Raw genomic sequence first — 15,397 nt, 5'->3', positions numbered from 1 at the left:
TGGCACAACGGCAAAGGGCTGATTTATTTAAGGTCAATATTTCGGCTGACAAAATAAGCCTCCAGAGCTACACTGAAAAAGTATTCTTTTTCAACGTGTGGTCTGGCCTTGAAGAAGGCTAATTTTTTTTAGCCGAAATATTGGCCTCAAATATATCGGCCCTTTCCTGTAATGGCCTATAGATTGGGGCTCCGCCCGAAAGGGCTACCTTTTTCAGACTCAGGTATATGAAACGGCAGAGATTTAATTTAGTACATAATTAAAGTATAGAGAAATCTTGTATATAAATCGGTAAGCGATCGGACCTCGGGGTTTTCTTCTTTTTTTTTTCACAGCCATAAAATGCACGTGTTAGCTCTTTTAGGTGCTTTTACAGATCGAAATGACAGATTTCCCTATCCTTTTATATACTTCAACTACTGAAATCCCTACCCTTTTATGTACCCAGAAGCCTGAAAAAGGTTTCTTCTTTTGGGCGTAGCAGTGCAGTAAATTACAGGCTGTACCCCGCTGAAAATTTCGTTTCCCCTTTTTTGCATCAAACAATGGAAAAGGAGAAAGAGACTGGGAATGAAGTTGCAGATATCGTCTTTTATGATGGATTTATTGAATTCTTATAAACTTTTGAGGTTTCATTAAAGTCATCTGAGGAAAAATGGCAACAAAATTTTCGTGTTGATTCGTACAAAAAAAATGTATTCAAAGAGTGTTGCTCCAGTTCTCCTTTTGGAAAAGTATTGTTCTTAATGTCTAAGATTTTTTGTTTCAATTGGAGCTTCATGGCTTCCGTGTCACCCTGCATGCGCGTTTTCGAAGCCGTCTATAAATATCAATGTGCCACTTGTCAATAGCAGAAGATATTTACTGCGGCTCAGTTACAAAAGAAAAAGAGAGCTAATAGTTTAGGAAATTTGTGTTTTAGTTTATAAAGAACAGTAAAACTAAATGTAAAGATGATCGTCGCAATAAAGACGCAACTTAAACATCGGGCAATTAGAAACCTGAAGCCTGAAAAAATTCAGGCTGGTCTGGATTCGAACCTCTGGCTCTGCGATACCGGTGTATCTCTCTAACCAATTGCGATAGCAATTCAACCTTGAGCTGGCCATCAAATTGCTTCGTAGCATACTAGGGAAGGATGAAGACGAAATGATTAATAATGAATTCCATATATTGGAACCACGGAATAAGAAAATAAAGGGAAAGAGGATCATCGCAGTTAAAGACGCAACTTTCGCAGTTGCGAAAAGAGAGCATGACAAAACTCAGGCTTTGCAGTAATACTTTTCACTTTCCTTCTTACCTCCCCCTAAGATTTCAGTACTTTAGGCCCCAAATGATTCCATTTACTCTCGTTCCTGTTTTAGATTTTGCACGTTGTGGGCTCACCTACAGATGACTATAGCTTCACTTTGAATATTTTTTATGTTGCTCACTTTGACGCCGATGGCATAGGATCTGGAAAGTATTCCTTCAGCTTCGCCGTTGCTCGACCGGACGGTACCTGGTCGTTTGTGAAAAAACTTTCCGACATTGTAGATGTGGAAAAAGTAGAGGAAAGAGAAAACAAAGTGGAGAGGATGGAAACCATAGCCGCCTTACAACACATAAAATCTGTCATCAAACCTGATCTGGCTTTCATCCACTTTTATTGCCTGAAAGGAATAACAACTTACTGGTCAGAAACAATTTTTATTTTATTCATAATGGTATAAGTTAACGATAATTATAAAAAGAAGAAAGAAAGGCTATCAAATACTATTTCCTTGTCTCCGATTTTTGATAACTGATTTGAAAGACTTATTCGATATTAAAAATTCGCAGGAAAATCGATCTAAATATTAAACTGCATAGTCTACGAGAACGCCGTTTTTGGACGCAATTGAGCTACTTGCATTGCTCCGGGGTATGAGCTCTGGGTGACGTAGTGATTAAATTATTTGAGCTATTTTCCACAAATGACAGAAAAAAGACGAAAGGATACACGAGTCAAATGAACGAAGCGCAAGACCCACCTAGCCTAACGTGTTCCAAGCTCCAAGATAGTCAAGTGCGGAGATCGTGAAAATTGATACAAAAAACGCGCGGGGGCTGGGGAGAGAGAAGATTGCCGCCCCCTTTCCCAGATTACGCGCGTCCTATTTTCCTTAACCTTATTTTCGCCACACTCCTACTATCTGAGAGCCTGGCACAGCCTAGATCTACCATGAAACACTGTCTCATTCCCTAGGAATATACTATATGTACTCGATTACACACCGCCTCCGATTAAACGCCCTAGATGGAACACCGCACACAATACAATAATAGAGAAGAAGAAATGATGACGTCACAAAAACTGAATTGGTGAAATTTTGGCAGTGGTTGGTATATCCAGATAGAAGAAGATGATTTCCCTTGGCTAAAAAAAAAAAAAACAGTCAAATGATGAAAATTGGTGACGAGATATAAGCACTACCATGCTCCCAAGACTCCATACAAAGTTTTCTGGAAAAGGCCTGGACCGTAAACGTTACGATCCAAGCCAATTGTAGGGGGATTTGTATGAAGTCATCAGAACATAACAGTGCCCTTAGCTCCTCACCAATTTGCACCAACTGACTCATTGTTAACAAGGGGATATTTTTCATCGTATCCTTTTTTCTGGATGTGCAAAGCAATCAATCCCTTAATTTCACAAATTTGAATTTGCATGACGCCACACTTCACCTGTTTAATGTAGGCGGGTAAGCTCAAGGATTATAAGAAAAAGCTCGGTAAAACAAATATGTTCATGCACTCCCGTATTACCTCGAAAACCATACCCGATATAGGCAAAATCTATGCCCGTTTTCAGACCAAAACGACGCACAAACTTAACCATACCCTTTAGGGCGGCACATACCTATAAGGCAAATATAAAGTAGGGAGTACCCCATCCCTCCCGCTCCCCCGGGAGTCATCTTGGTGAAGGCGAGACAATCAGCGAGTGCTGTTGGGTGGGGCAAAGGATCAATTCTTTTCTCATATAAACGCTCGCTAAAGTTGACTGGGAGGGGGAAGGCATAAACGGGACCTCGGTAAGGTAGTCGAGTATTGTTATTGATTCCTTGTTCTTCTTGTCAAAGGGCTCTCTTCGAAGCCTTGAATATTCCTCTGGTGGGCGGATCAGCAGAATCGAGATACCTTAGCATGGACAAACTAAAGACACGGAGTGTTTTGCAAGCCTACGACGATGTCTCTTGTGCTGAGGGAGTAGTTCTTAAAAAAGGTACTTTACTGCAGTGCTCTGCTTTTGGTGCAGCGCTAATGTAGAGGCCATTAGTTCGAATCCCGTTGAAGTCCCGAAAGTTTTTTTTTAGGTTTAATTTGCAATTTCGCGTTTGCTTAAATTGCAATCACCACTGTGACGATCATATCTTCATTTATATTTCTACCTTTTACTGGTAAAAAAATAGGAAAGATGTGGTAGTCGCAGAACCTCACGCGACATGTGTAGCCTGACAGCGAGCTATCATGAGTGAGAGATAAGGGGTCGATTTCGCTAGAAGTATCGAAAACGTTAAGGATATTTTTCTGGTTACAGGAGATCGCATACCAAATAAGCTCATCCAGTATCCGTGTGTTGTCAAGGCAAGCAAAGGAGAGGATACCAGAGCAGTGCGACTGGTAAAGGACCAGCAGTCGTTAGATGCAGCTATTGCACATGCGCTGACTTTTTCGACCCAAGTCATTATTGAAAGGTAGGTTGTAACGTTGAAATTATTCGTCTGCGGGAATGTTTTTTGGATGCGCTATCACTGAGAAAAGATGTGCAGTATAATAGATATATAGGCCAAAAAATAAATTAACGTCGAGTAAAATTGTCATATTCTCTCTGGGGAATTGACAATATATAGTTTAAGCTCTATCACGTAACCGCTAACACCCCGCGTATACCCCTTGGCTATCCTATACGTGTCTGTACATTGTGAGCTTCTTCAAGAAGGCCAGTTCCTCTTCCTAATAGCGTGCTCAGTCTTTTTGGTGTTTATGCACCCCACCCAGCTCTCGCAGCGATGAACTTACAGGAGCTTCCAGTATCCTACCACCTTGTGCTGAGTCTACCATATCTTATTAGCATTTCAGGCATTGTTTGAGGATTGCTCCAATAAGAATATTTTAATACTTAATAGAAGAAACAAAATGACAGAAAAAATGGGAAGCATAATTCTTTTCAAAAGAGCGTTGTCGTGAAATTATCATACGCTATCATCTTTTTTGTCTCGGTTACAGTCAGCCGAACAGTTGAAGAGTTTGGATAATTAAACGCGTCGCTCGGTAAGAAAAGGAGGCGCATATGTTATCATTAAACAACATGGATTCAAAGATTGAATGCGATTTGGATGAATTCAGCTTAGTGCTGAAGCAAGTTTTTGTTCTGATGCAGATTCATAGAAGGACGGGAGATCCGTTGCGCCGTCATCAAATCAGAAGAAACTGGGAATATAAAGGCTTTGTCGTGTATGGAATACAACGTGTGCCACGATGACATCCGTAAGTCTGAGGAGAAGTATGTCTATAATCAAGAAGGATTGCCTGTAGGTGAGTATTCCATTTTTTTAGTCATAAACAAAGTCAAAATCGAAAGCGCTGTTCGATTTAGCGTGCGAGCAAGCTCTCTCCATTTTATTCAGCGTCGTCGGCGATATCGAATCTGCCGTCACCTGTATGCCTTGTCGGAAGAATTCGCCCAGGACTATCCCGCTCGGTTCCAAGCATCCTCTGCTCACTCGGATAGGACGACCTGGCCTGGGAATGAGGCTGGGGACATCGAGAGAAGTCAAGAGCTCGCAACCCGAAATGGAGAGCTTGCTCACAGGCTTTGCTCGTTCGAAGAGGAGGAGCGAGAGATAGGAAAAGCTAGAAGCGTGTAACCTAAAAATAGCCTAAAATGTGAATACACTTTTGCCGTAATCAGTGGGAGATGGAGGATCCTGGAAAAGCTAAAAGGGGATTTCCAGGCCCGCGAATTAGGGCATGTCGCGCAAAGGATATTGAAGTTTTCAAATGCTTTTGTAGAATACTTTCTTGGGAAAGCAGATTTAAATATTATCTGCCGTTGATCTGGCATCTTGACTTGATTTTTCACTGTTCTTGGCCTGATTTCGGTAAGTCCCTCTTCCGCCACATCATGAATTATCAGTTAACTGTCAATTCAATATTAAAGTGGTCTATATTTGTCCAGTTCTATTTATTATTACCTAAACTTCCATGTAGTGTTCGATAACTGACTCGTCCCAAGTCGTTTCTCAGCCTCCTGTGAATATTAACGGGAGTAGCGAGGTCAAGAGGAGAGCAAGGGATGACGGGAAGGAGGAAAGAGTGGAGACTCTCTTTCGTTTTCGTCGTTCCCATCACCCCTTGTGCTCCATTCGGTCACGCCGATCGCCGCATGCGATACAAATAGAGACGACTGTGAACAAGCTTGCCTAGTCCCTGTACGGCGTCTTCCCAGGCCCTTTCGGTCAATGCATTTTGGTGACGTAACCCGAAACGCATCGGCCGCGCACAATAATGAGGCCTAGGGACCAGGCAAGGGACAAGCCAGGGTCGATTGTGCTAGTTGGTGATAGTTAGTATTATGCATTGTTCATTCTGTATTTCTGCATTTCAAGCTTGGAGCTTAGGAACAAGAGCTTATAGGCGACGTTGTCTTGGTTTTCATTTCATGTACCCATTATAATGGCAAAATATTTTATCTTTGGCTATCGAGACATTTTTAAATGTCTATTTTTCGCTCAGTAATTAATCTGTGGGTTCGCAGAGGGAAAGGAACAGACAGGTGTTACTATTTTTTCTTTTTTTCTTTCTATAATAGGCAAGCCAGCAGAAGTTAAGACTTGGTATCTTGACCCTGAAAAGGAAGGAGAACTAATAAGGCGTATCCAGCAGCAAAGCTGTCGAGCCTTTCTCGAGTTAGACCTCCAAGACTTTGGTCTTTTCGACTTCCGAATAGACAACAATGGAAATCCATTTCTACTGGAATGTAACCTGTTCTGGTCGTTTACTTCATTGTGTCCCTTAAGTGCAGTCGCTAAGGGTTCTGGCTGTACTATTGAAAGTTTGTTTGATTTAATGATTCAGAACGCTTTGTTTCGGAAAGAAAAGCAATGAAAGTTGAAGCTTTTCCTCAGACTTTGATTTAGCACACAGAAGGCAACGTGGCTGATCATGAGCAGTTACAGGGCTGTAATTGCATTCCGGAGGCTCTGATTTCATTCAACGCTTTAACCGCTAGCTGGATTTATGTTCTCTGTACTCCCAAATTCATCTCTTGTAGCTAACTGGTTTGCCTCCTGCCATTTGGGTTGTTAAGTTTATTTTAATTATCCTGACGATCCTCAGTCCTTATTTGTGGGCTTCAAAAAACCTTTTGCGATGGACCAGACTAGCGATAATGTGTTTTTAAATTATTATTATTATTGTTATTGTTATTATTTTTTTATCTTTAATCTTTTTTTCAGCATTAATCAACAACATACGATGAAAAAAATATATTTATAATAAAATCACAAATCTTATTTGCATGTAACCATTACAAAAACCTGACGCGAAAATACATAAGCGGCAAACTTAAGGGGTGGGGGGGGGGGGGATTTTATCATTGCAGCTGTCTTGGGAAATTCCATACTTCAAAATATTCGTCATAGAATCTTCTTCTAAATACAGCAATAAACAGGAACACATGACTCCTGGCAATAAGGCTTCAGCCGTCGTCCCCAAGGCGCCTTAGGGAAAAGCTCTCTTGGGACGAGGTTGATAAAGCATGAAACAGGTTTTATTGTTATAAATATTTGACCAAATTACTGTATTTCCAATGTCAACTCTCAGAGGGCACTCGGGAATTGTGGAATCTGGAATCCTAGGCTTTGGAATCCGGGATAGAGCTCAAGGAATCCAGAATCCCGTTAACGATACAATCCGGAATCCAAATTCCACTGACAAGGAATCCTGAATCCAGTACCTGAAATCCGGAATTCTTGGCCTTGAATCCAGAATCCAAGACTGTCTTGGTCCCCTTACATAGGTAGGTCTGGAATCCAGGAAATTTCTGGTCGTGGATTCCGGAATCCTGGACTTTGGACTTGGAATCCGTAATTCAGTTCAAGGAATCGGGAATTACGTAAACGATTGGAATCCAGAATCCAAGTGTCACTGAAAACCAATCCGGAATCCAGTACCCGGGATCCTGAATCCACAACGTAAAATCCAGGATCCAGGACGGTCTTGGATTACTCCAGGCACCGGAGCCTTGAGACGGTGGAAATCGAGCACCTTACATTAGGAGACGAGCAGTGAAACCGCATCAAGCATGTCAGTTTATTGGCTTCTTAGATAGTTCCTCAGCGAACCCGTTGTTTTCGTTTTCTCAGCTTGTTGTCCTTTGTTTTTTTATTATTTTGATTGCTGCTGATCTTTCTCTCCATAGAGGGATAAACACTGTTTCATTCCCCCAAGCCTCGGAGCGAAGTATGAATTTTTAGATTTGGAATTTGCTCTATTGATTACTTACATATCGCATATTGATTTCAAGTGCTCTTGGGAACATGCGGTTCCCCTTCGAACATTTCAATAATACCTCAGTGCAAAATTTGTAGGGCAAGCAGACTTTTCAGCAGGCTATATTTAATCCACTAGTTTGACAACTGAAATGAAGAAAATCGACATTTTCCATCTAAATTCACTTGAAGAAAGCTTTTCACAGTTCAATAGTTTTCTCGACGATCTGAATTGCACCTAAATCCCGTACCCAATTGTTTCCACAAATAGTTGTGAAAACTAAATACATTGACACATTAATAAAGCTTTTACTTTACTTTACTTCACTTTACCCCGGCCCTCCTGCTGGTTAAGAGATGATGCTACCCTATCATCAACATACATTTAACACGATACTGTTTTGACAGTTGCTAAGGTGATTCTCTGCCACAGTCACGTAACAAGCTTTTATTTGAATACTTGTGTTGCAATTAAATTAATGAATTAATACTCTGCGAATAGAAAAGGAAATTCTTCGTGAAAGCGGGCCAAACTATTTCTTTAGAGATTGAAAACCAAGCGTGGGAATAACAGTCTGTTAAGAAGCCCTGCTATCTGCTCTCGGCTGGTAAGATTTTTTCTTTGTTCATGGCGACAAGGTAGAAGCCTCTCATTCTTTTCTGTTCTAAGATTGAAAGTAAGTAAAGAATTTTGAAAGGGTCTTGAGCTACGCTCTTGTCTAGATCTGATCGAAAGGAGCCTCTCTTCGGTATTTTCAGTATATTTATTATTTTTATCGTAGTATTGGGCCCCATGTCATGTTGATTTTATAGTCTTAGTCGAAGGCTTGTCAGCTTCGAGTTTCGAGGTTCGTGCTACGTATTACGTACAATGTACATATTAATCCAAATAGTTATTCACTTGCAAATAAATTTCTCAATGGAGCATGTTTCTTATTAAACACGGAACTTTATGACTCACACTTAACTCCATCACGCGATTTTGTTTAGAGAACTCTGAAAAGAAGAAAGGGCTATTTGTTTTGTTGTTTTCATTTTAATATGAAGCAGGCAAGTAATGGTTCATGATTTTAAGTCAGTTGCATTGATTGCGGAGAAGATGCAAATTACTTAGAATCCGTTCTTAACGTAAATGGGGTGCATTTGTAATGGTGACCGAAAGAAATGGACTTACGTATTTTTCGTCTGCTTTTACGGCTCGGAATCTCGATTTCAAAACGGATATATGTGTATATATAATAATCTCCAAGGAATCTCAAAATTGTAACAACACATGGTCCTCAAGGTTCATAGTTAAAATAGTTTCCTGTGATCAGAGCTATTATGTCACTCTACACACGTACCTAAAATATTCAGCTTTCCAATCTTAATTACTGGGATTAAGATTATATGAGTCTCGGGCTAGAAACCTATCTCGGTTGTGAGAGAAAAGAATGTGGGAAAGAAAGAAACCGAAAAACAAACAAACAAGTTGTCGCTCGGACCCGCACGCGACCGACCATGACTGCCTAGCAACTGTAGCAAACTCAATATTAAAGGTGCAGTGGGCTAGACAGTGGGCCGGGGGCTTCTCGTACCCCAAGTCCTCTGGCTTTTTGGTAATTTGGCATCCTGCTGACCAAAAAACCCAAGGACTTTGCCTTGTCAAAACCCTAAACAACATGTGGTCTTAACTCAGTTAGATGTGCCGCAGTGAGATATTGATTCCTGATTCATTTAGTAGAACCACTAATCTGAAGGAATTTAGACGTTTACTTTTCTCCCATAGATTCATAAATTAGACGTTTACCATTACCAGCAGTTTGTGTTTTCATGTTGATATGTTTTTTAATGTGTGAAGTGTGATTCATCTGAGATACTAGCCTTTAGGCTACTTTAAAATCCGAAGTTCAGTTACATATGTAGACGAGGACTCTGATACAGGTCTCTGGGTAGGAGATTACTACTAGTCTCATACAGTGAAACCTGTATTAAGCGGACACGCTCGGGGAATGCTGTAGTGTCCGCTTAACACAGGGTGTCTGCCTAATACAGGTTTCGATAGATAACGTCATATGAGGTGTCAAATGCCATTCAAATGAACAGTTGGGCAACTCAGATTTTTTGGGCAGCACGAGAAAATTTGGGCAAAGCCAGTGTTTAAAGACGTCTCCTTGTTTTTATTATTATTTTGAAGAGATAAATATTTTCTATTTTAACCTGAAGTCGGCGTAATAATCCAGTTACATTGACACGAGACAGTGTCTGCCTAGCACGTGACGAGTTTCTGGTTGCAAGGGAAAGGTATCATATGCTGATTTTTTTTTAATGTTTGGCACTGTACCACAATGGGCTATTTCCACTCGTGAATTTATTAGAATAAACTTCCGCCTAACTTTCTAGAATCATCTCCGCTCGTAGAACAGTGTATGGCAGATAGCATCAGCAATGGGTCTTAAAGTGAAGAAGTGGCTGACTAATTCTCAGTTTGAATTGCGAGAAGAATCTTGGTCTTTTTAAAAAGTCTATCGAGCGGTTTAAAAATTATTCAATAATTTGTTAAAGTAGACTGAAATGTTTACAAAACCGCTAACAAGAGCGCCATGATACATACTAAGGGACTGTTCGTTATTTATGCTTAAGGGGGGGCCGGTGTTTAGAGTGTGGGGGGGGTAAAATTTTCAAAATCAATGAAAAAGGGGGGGTGTTTTTTTTAAATACAAATAAGGGGGGGGTAGCTTTTAGAAACTGTTGTTTCAACGCTTGTGTAGCCGTTTTGCAGACATATTTAAAAAGTTGAGCTCTTTATCCAGAATTCTATTTTAATACAAAGCGCCTGGTCTTTATAGTTTGAAAAGCCAAGAAAACTTGACGTGGAGTAGCGTTATTTACATGCAATCTGATATTTAATAATAGCATTGTTTATAATTTTTGTCTTCAGTTTCAGAAGTACATCCTCGTGGTTCAATCCTTGCAATGGGCTCCTTACAAACTTTCCTACCGTTGACTTCTCTCTTAAATCTGATCTTTTCTGGGCCCACGTTTAACACCGGCGCTGCAAATACGCTTTCCTTATTTAGAGCTTCTATACTGTACGATCACAAATGACCTTGCAATGGATTTTGGTTTATCGGCAACCGGCCAGAACACGTGTTGTACGCAATTTCGCAATCGGAGGCACGTCGCGTCCCGAGGGGAGGGTGGTGGGGGTAGGGGGGGTTACATTTTGGGCCTGTCACATAAACGGGGGGGGGGGGTAATTGTTTAAAATACCCACTTCCGGGGAGGGATAAATTTTTGATATGCCTGAATTGCTTGAAAATCACCGACCCCCCCTTAGGCATAAATAACGAACAGTCCCTAATCAAATCCTTCTTTGTAGCAATTGGCCGGAGCTATCTCCATGATCTATCACCCACGTTTTTGAAAAGATTGAAACTACTATGAGGTGAAATTGCATGTCAAAAGTGCATCGTTTTCTACAGATAACGGCCAAACAAACATTTTCTTTTTTTACCGTATTTCCAACGTAACGATAAAAACTTTATCCCAAAATATCTCGATAACGCTCTTACAGATTCCGTTATAACGTCACGAAGATCGAGGCGACTATTGTACGTGGGGGAGGAAAGATTGCGTGACGAAACCCCTAAGAACGTTTGCGTGGGAGGCTAGTTTAATATAGGTTGGCAACAATAGAAATGGCCATTTCAGGTACTTTTTAGGTGTCTGCGTCCGCTTAATAGAGGTGTCCGCTTAATAAAGGTTTCATTTAAAGTAAATAAGGGAAATAAATTTGGGGACTTTGGCTACTGTCCGCATAGTACGGTGTCCGCTTAATACAGGGTTCATTGTATACCAAAAACTATCGCTTTGTTTAAAGCCCTGGGCTTGTAAAGGATAGGAGCATATTGTATGCCATTTTTGTTTAGAAAGTCACAAGTAAGGGAGCCTTAAAGCGGCAGTTTACGGTAGGGTGTTAATTGCCAGATCACTTGGTCTCGCTAATACGGCATTACAACAGAATGGCAATAGTTTATTTATTTATCTATTTATCTATTTATTTATCTGTTTATTTATTTATTTATTTATTAAAAAACGCTGAGTCACGTCCAGATTGGTATCTTCAAGGGGTTCAGTTCTAATCTTCCCATGAGCACTTTCGGTCCCTTGTCACGACAAGGGACACGTTTTTGAAGCAACTGGGTCTCGCTGGACACAGTTAGGCTATACCTGAAAGCCTATCCGTGTGGACATACTCCCGCCTGGTATGAACACGTCAAATCATCTGTTCACACTACAATAAAGTACACAGAGACCTATTCAAAAGTCGGTTTTCTTAGTGGGTCAGGCGCTTCAGCGGCTCCTGCTGAGTATCCCAATAGATATCTTATTGGTACTTAATTTCGCGATTTTGCTGAAACAGTATTTCGCGGAGTTTATTCTCGCCATTTAAATAGGCAAATTTATATGGAAAAAAGGCATTAAATTTCGCGATTCAAAGGTTTTCAAGCATTGTCAACCTCATCTTAGTTTTCAAAAAAAAAGAAAAGAGTTTAACTCCCATAGGACTGGTTTGGGACACCAACATGGCCGCCGTTTTATTGTTTTGGAACACCAATATGGCCGCCGTGACGTCATGTGAAAACACTCTATTACCAATACTGAGGTACATAAAAAACAATGATTAAAAAAAGAAGGAAAAAGAAAATAAAGGAAGCAAGAACGCGGTGGACAATGGGAAAACAGTAAAGAAAGAGCCTCCCTTCTAACTCTCTTCCTCTCTTGCCCCTTCCCTTCATGCCCTGAGCGCTTCTTTTTCCCTTTCCCCACCCTCCCTACGACACAACGAAGCCTCTACGGAGGGGAGACGCCTAATTTCGCTCCGTTGTTAATTCAGAAACCGCTCCAAAATCATCTTTCTTACTGGTTTGACTAAAAGCCCTCTCTGATCCGATATGTCTTTCTTGCCGCCGGGGCAATAGCTATGTGGTATATTGTAGATAGAGCCTCAATTCTCATTTCATTTAATAAAGACTGTGGTTGTGTTCGATTGGGAAATCCGGATTTCGGATTTTGCAATCGAACGCGAAATCCGAAAACGGATTTCACCTCCGAGAAATCCGTCCTCAGGGTGGATTTCAATTAAGAAATCCAAATAAGGATTTCATGGATTACCTTTTTACCGTTTGATTGAGAAATCCGAAAAAGGATTTGCAAAATTGAGCTGCAAAATTGTCACTCGTGAACAGTGGTTTTCTTTTTGCAAATTATGCGTAGGCGTGTAAGGCCGCTGTTCTTAAAGACAATTTTTCAACCCCTTTTTCGGATTCCCCAAGCGAAGGGTAAAAATGAAAATCCAAAAACAGATATCTCAGCGTTGAAATCCGTTTTTAGATTTCGCGTTCGATTACAAATCCGAAATCCGGATTTTAAAATCCAACTCTAGATTTCCCAATGGAACGCTCCCCGTGTGGAATATCGATTGGTGTATTTTAGCTTATAATCCTTTTCTTCGTTTTTTCTAGAACTCTTCAGCCAAACGTTAAAAGCGGCTTTAGCGGCTTTCGAAACGTCAGATATGACCCGAGAACGATCGAATCAAGTGAGTCCCTCGAACCCGACAGTCGAAGAGGACGGACCGTCGCAAGTTATCAAGTACATTATATTCTTTGTCAACGTTCTGTTCTGGTTCTTGAGTATCCTTGTCCTTGGCATTGGCATTTACGTTATGGTAGAAAAACGTGACGTATACAGCAAACTGACAGATTTGTATTACGACCCCGCAGTCATATTCGTGGTATTTGGAGGCCTGTTGTTTATTATAACCTTCACTGGTTGTATCGGAGCGCTGCGCGAAAATACCTGCCTCCTGGTGTTTTACGCAGGAATCATCATCTTTCTGTTGATTCTGGAAATCGTTTGCGGGATAATTGGTTTCGTTAACAGCGCAAAAGTGGAAGAGAAAGTCGATGAAAAGCTACGCAACGCCATCGTTTTTTACCGCGATCCGCTGAAGCCAGACCTTCACTTTTTGATCGACACTGCGCAATCAGAACTGGGTTGCTGTGGCTCGAAGGCTTATACCGATTGGGAAGCCAACTTTTACTTCAACTGCTCGGCTCCTTCGGCCGTGATTTCAGCTTGCGGTGTTCCATATTCGTGTTGCAAAACGGAAGAGCTACAGACAAACCGACAATGCGGTTATGGAATAGATAAACTTACTTTAGCTGCGCGGGAGCAGAGAATCAATGTACAAGGATGTCTTACCGTATCGGTGCAGTTTCTTAAAGATAACCTTGTTCTGATAGCTGGGCTATCGCTTGCTGTCATTGCATTACAGATAATATCTCTGTGCCTTGCACTGACTTTTAGGGGGCAAATTCTTGGGGTAAAAGAGACATATGGGACATAGTAATTTCTGATCAATTGTGTTCACACTGTTTTTTGTTTCAAAGCGGATGCAGTCAGTTACTGTATCATGTTCATTCACACTAGATCGTTAGTTTATTTCACACTGAATAATCTGATGTGGTAATGGCCTCCTACTGAGTCAAAATGGTCACACGAACTGTGTTTACTGACGCCCCCTCCACACACTCGTGTATCTAATCTGGTAGAGACGGATGACGTTTCAGACTAACACGCATCCGGACCTTTTTAAAAACGAACAATTTTTCTCCTTGTTAGCGTTCCGTCCGCATGTGAACAGCGTTTTCGGGAACCAAAAACGCAGGTTTTCAAAAACGGTCCCAGAGCAGAGATTTTGAAAACACTGGCTTCTCGTTTACGTGTGATGGACGAAAAAGGAGGTTTTCAATTTTGATGATGTCATACATCATATACTACTTGTATTACGCATGCTATTGTATTTCCAACATGTACCTTGGGTACCTGAGGTTTTTTCTCGCGTGTGACGGGGAGCCTCGTTTCGTCGGCCGCAGGCCGACACGTGTTTGGCCGAAGGCCGAAGACACGAGCCGCAAAGACTTGACCGAGACCGGAAACCGCGCACGAAAAGCCTCTGACACCCAGGGTAAGATCACTCATGTACTTGTGACAAAAAGGCACAAACTTGCGATCGAGAAGGAGGGTGCCGGTGCTTTACAAGAAATACCACAGGTTCTATATTAAAATTCTAAGATGACTCTCAGGCTTAAGGAACAAAATTGCAATTAATTTTTTCATGACTCCATTGTCTTGCGCTCCATTGTCTCGCAATTTCCTGAAGAGACCTGAGCACAAAGAAAACCAGGCCAGCATCAGATCCCATCGGCCTAAACCCCTTGGTCACCTTATGAAGTTTACACGACGTAGTATTCTTTATTGCTTCCACACTACACTTTAATAGATGCACTTCTGCTCAGCAAATGTTCATCAAAGTGTATGTCTCTTCAATTTTTAAGGCAAAAAAAATTCCGAGGAGCGTGAGTGGAATCGAACCCTGAGTGTAAAGCCTGCAGTTCGTCAACTTACCACAAGACCTCTGAGGATTGGCTGTCTAGAGGCGATTTGATTTGAAGTTATATAGCAACAACCCTAACCGTACCTAGAAGCTTACCGTCTCGAGTCAGTGCTTAACCCTAACCACTATTTACAGGGCGTAACCCTTATCACCTTAGTCAGTGCTTAGGCTTAGAGTTTAGGCTGATGGGATCTAGTAACCAGAAAACCAAACAAATACTGAAAAAATGCCCAGAAAGCCTCGGAATCATGATCATGTTAGAATTTTGATGCATCGAACGTGGGCTATTTTGAGCTTAGCCAACCGCGACGGCGTCGACAGGGACAAAAACAACACATTTTGACTCCACTAACGGCAACAGACAAAATCTAAAGGCAAATAAGTTTATTTAGGGACGGCTTGGCCAGAACCAACTACTGCAAAGTACGTATGT

At 41.2% G+C, this 15,397-nt stretch overlaps 1 protein-coding gene and 1 pseudogene across 1 annotated transcript in view; both read left to right on the top strand.

Annotated features, from left to right (window-relative positions):
* LOC140943366 (D-alanine--D-alanine ligase-like) overlaps nt 1–6,433 on the top strand; it is an 11,268-nt gene extending 4,835 nt beyond the window's left edge. Inside the window, exons 3-7 of the mRNA XM_073392442.1 lie at nt 1,368–1,678; nt 3,108–3,250; nt 3,566–3,722; nt 4,409–4,563; nt 5,840–6,433. Coding sequence (XP_073248543.1) covers nt 1,368–1,678; nt 3,108–3,250; nt 3,566–3,722; nt 4,409–4,563; nt 5,840–6,135 — 1,062 coding nt within the window. The 3' untranslated portion in view covers nt 6,136–6,433. The remainder of the gene's footprint in view (nt 1–1,367; nt 1,679–3,107; nt 3,251–3,565; nt 3,723–4,408; nt 4,564–5,839) is intronic.
* A 1,572-nt stretch (nt 6,434–8,005) lies between these two features.
* Nucleotides 8,006–15,064, top strand: LOC140943223 (tetraspanin-33 pseudogene; annotated as a pseudogene).
* Nucleotides 15,065–15,397: the final 333 nt, after the last annotated feature.

The sequence above is a fragment of the Porites lutea genome, chromosome 7 (assembly GCF_958299795.1).
Source record: "Porites lutea chromosome 7, jaPorLute2.1, whole genome shotgun sequence".
NCBI lineage: Eukaryota > Metazoa > Cnidaria > Anthozoa > Scleractinia > Poritidae > Porites > Porites lutea.
The sequence above is the reverse complement of the archived record's forward strand: the minus strand, read 5'-3'. Positions and strand labels throughout refer to the sequence as shown.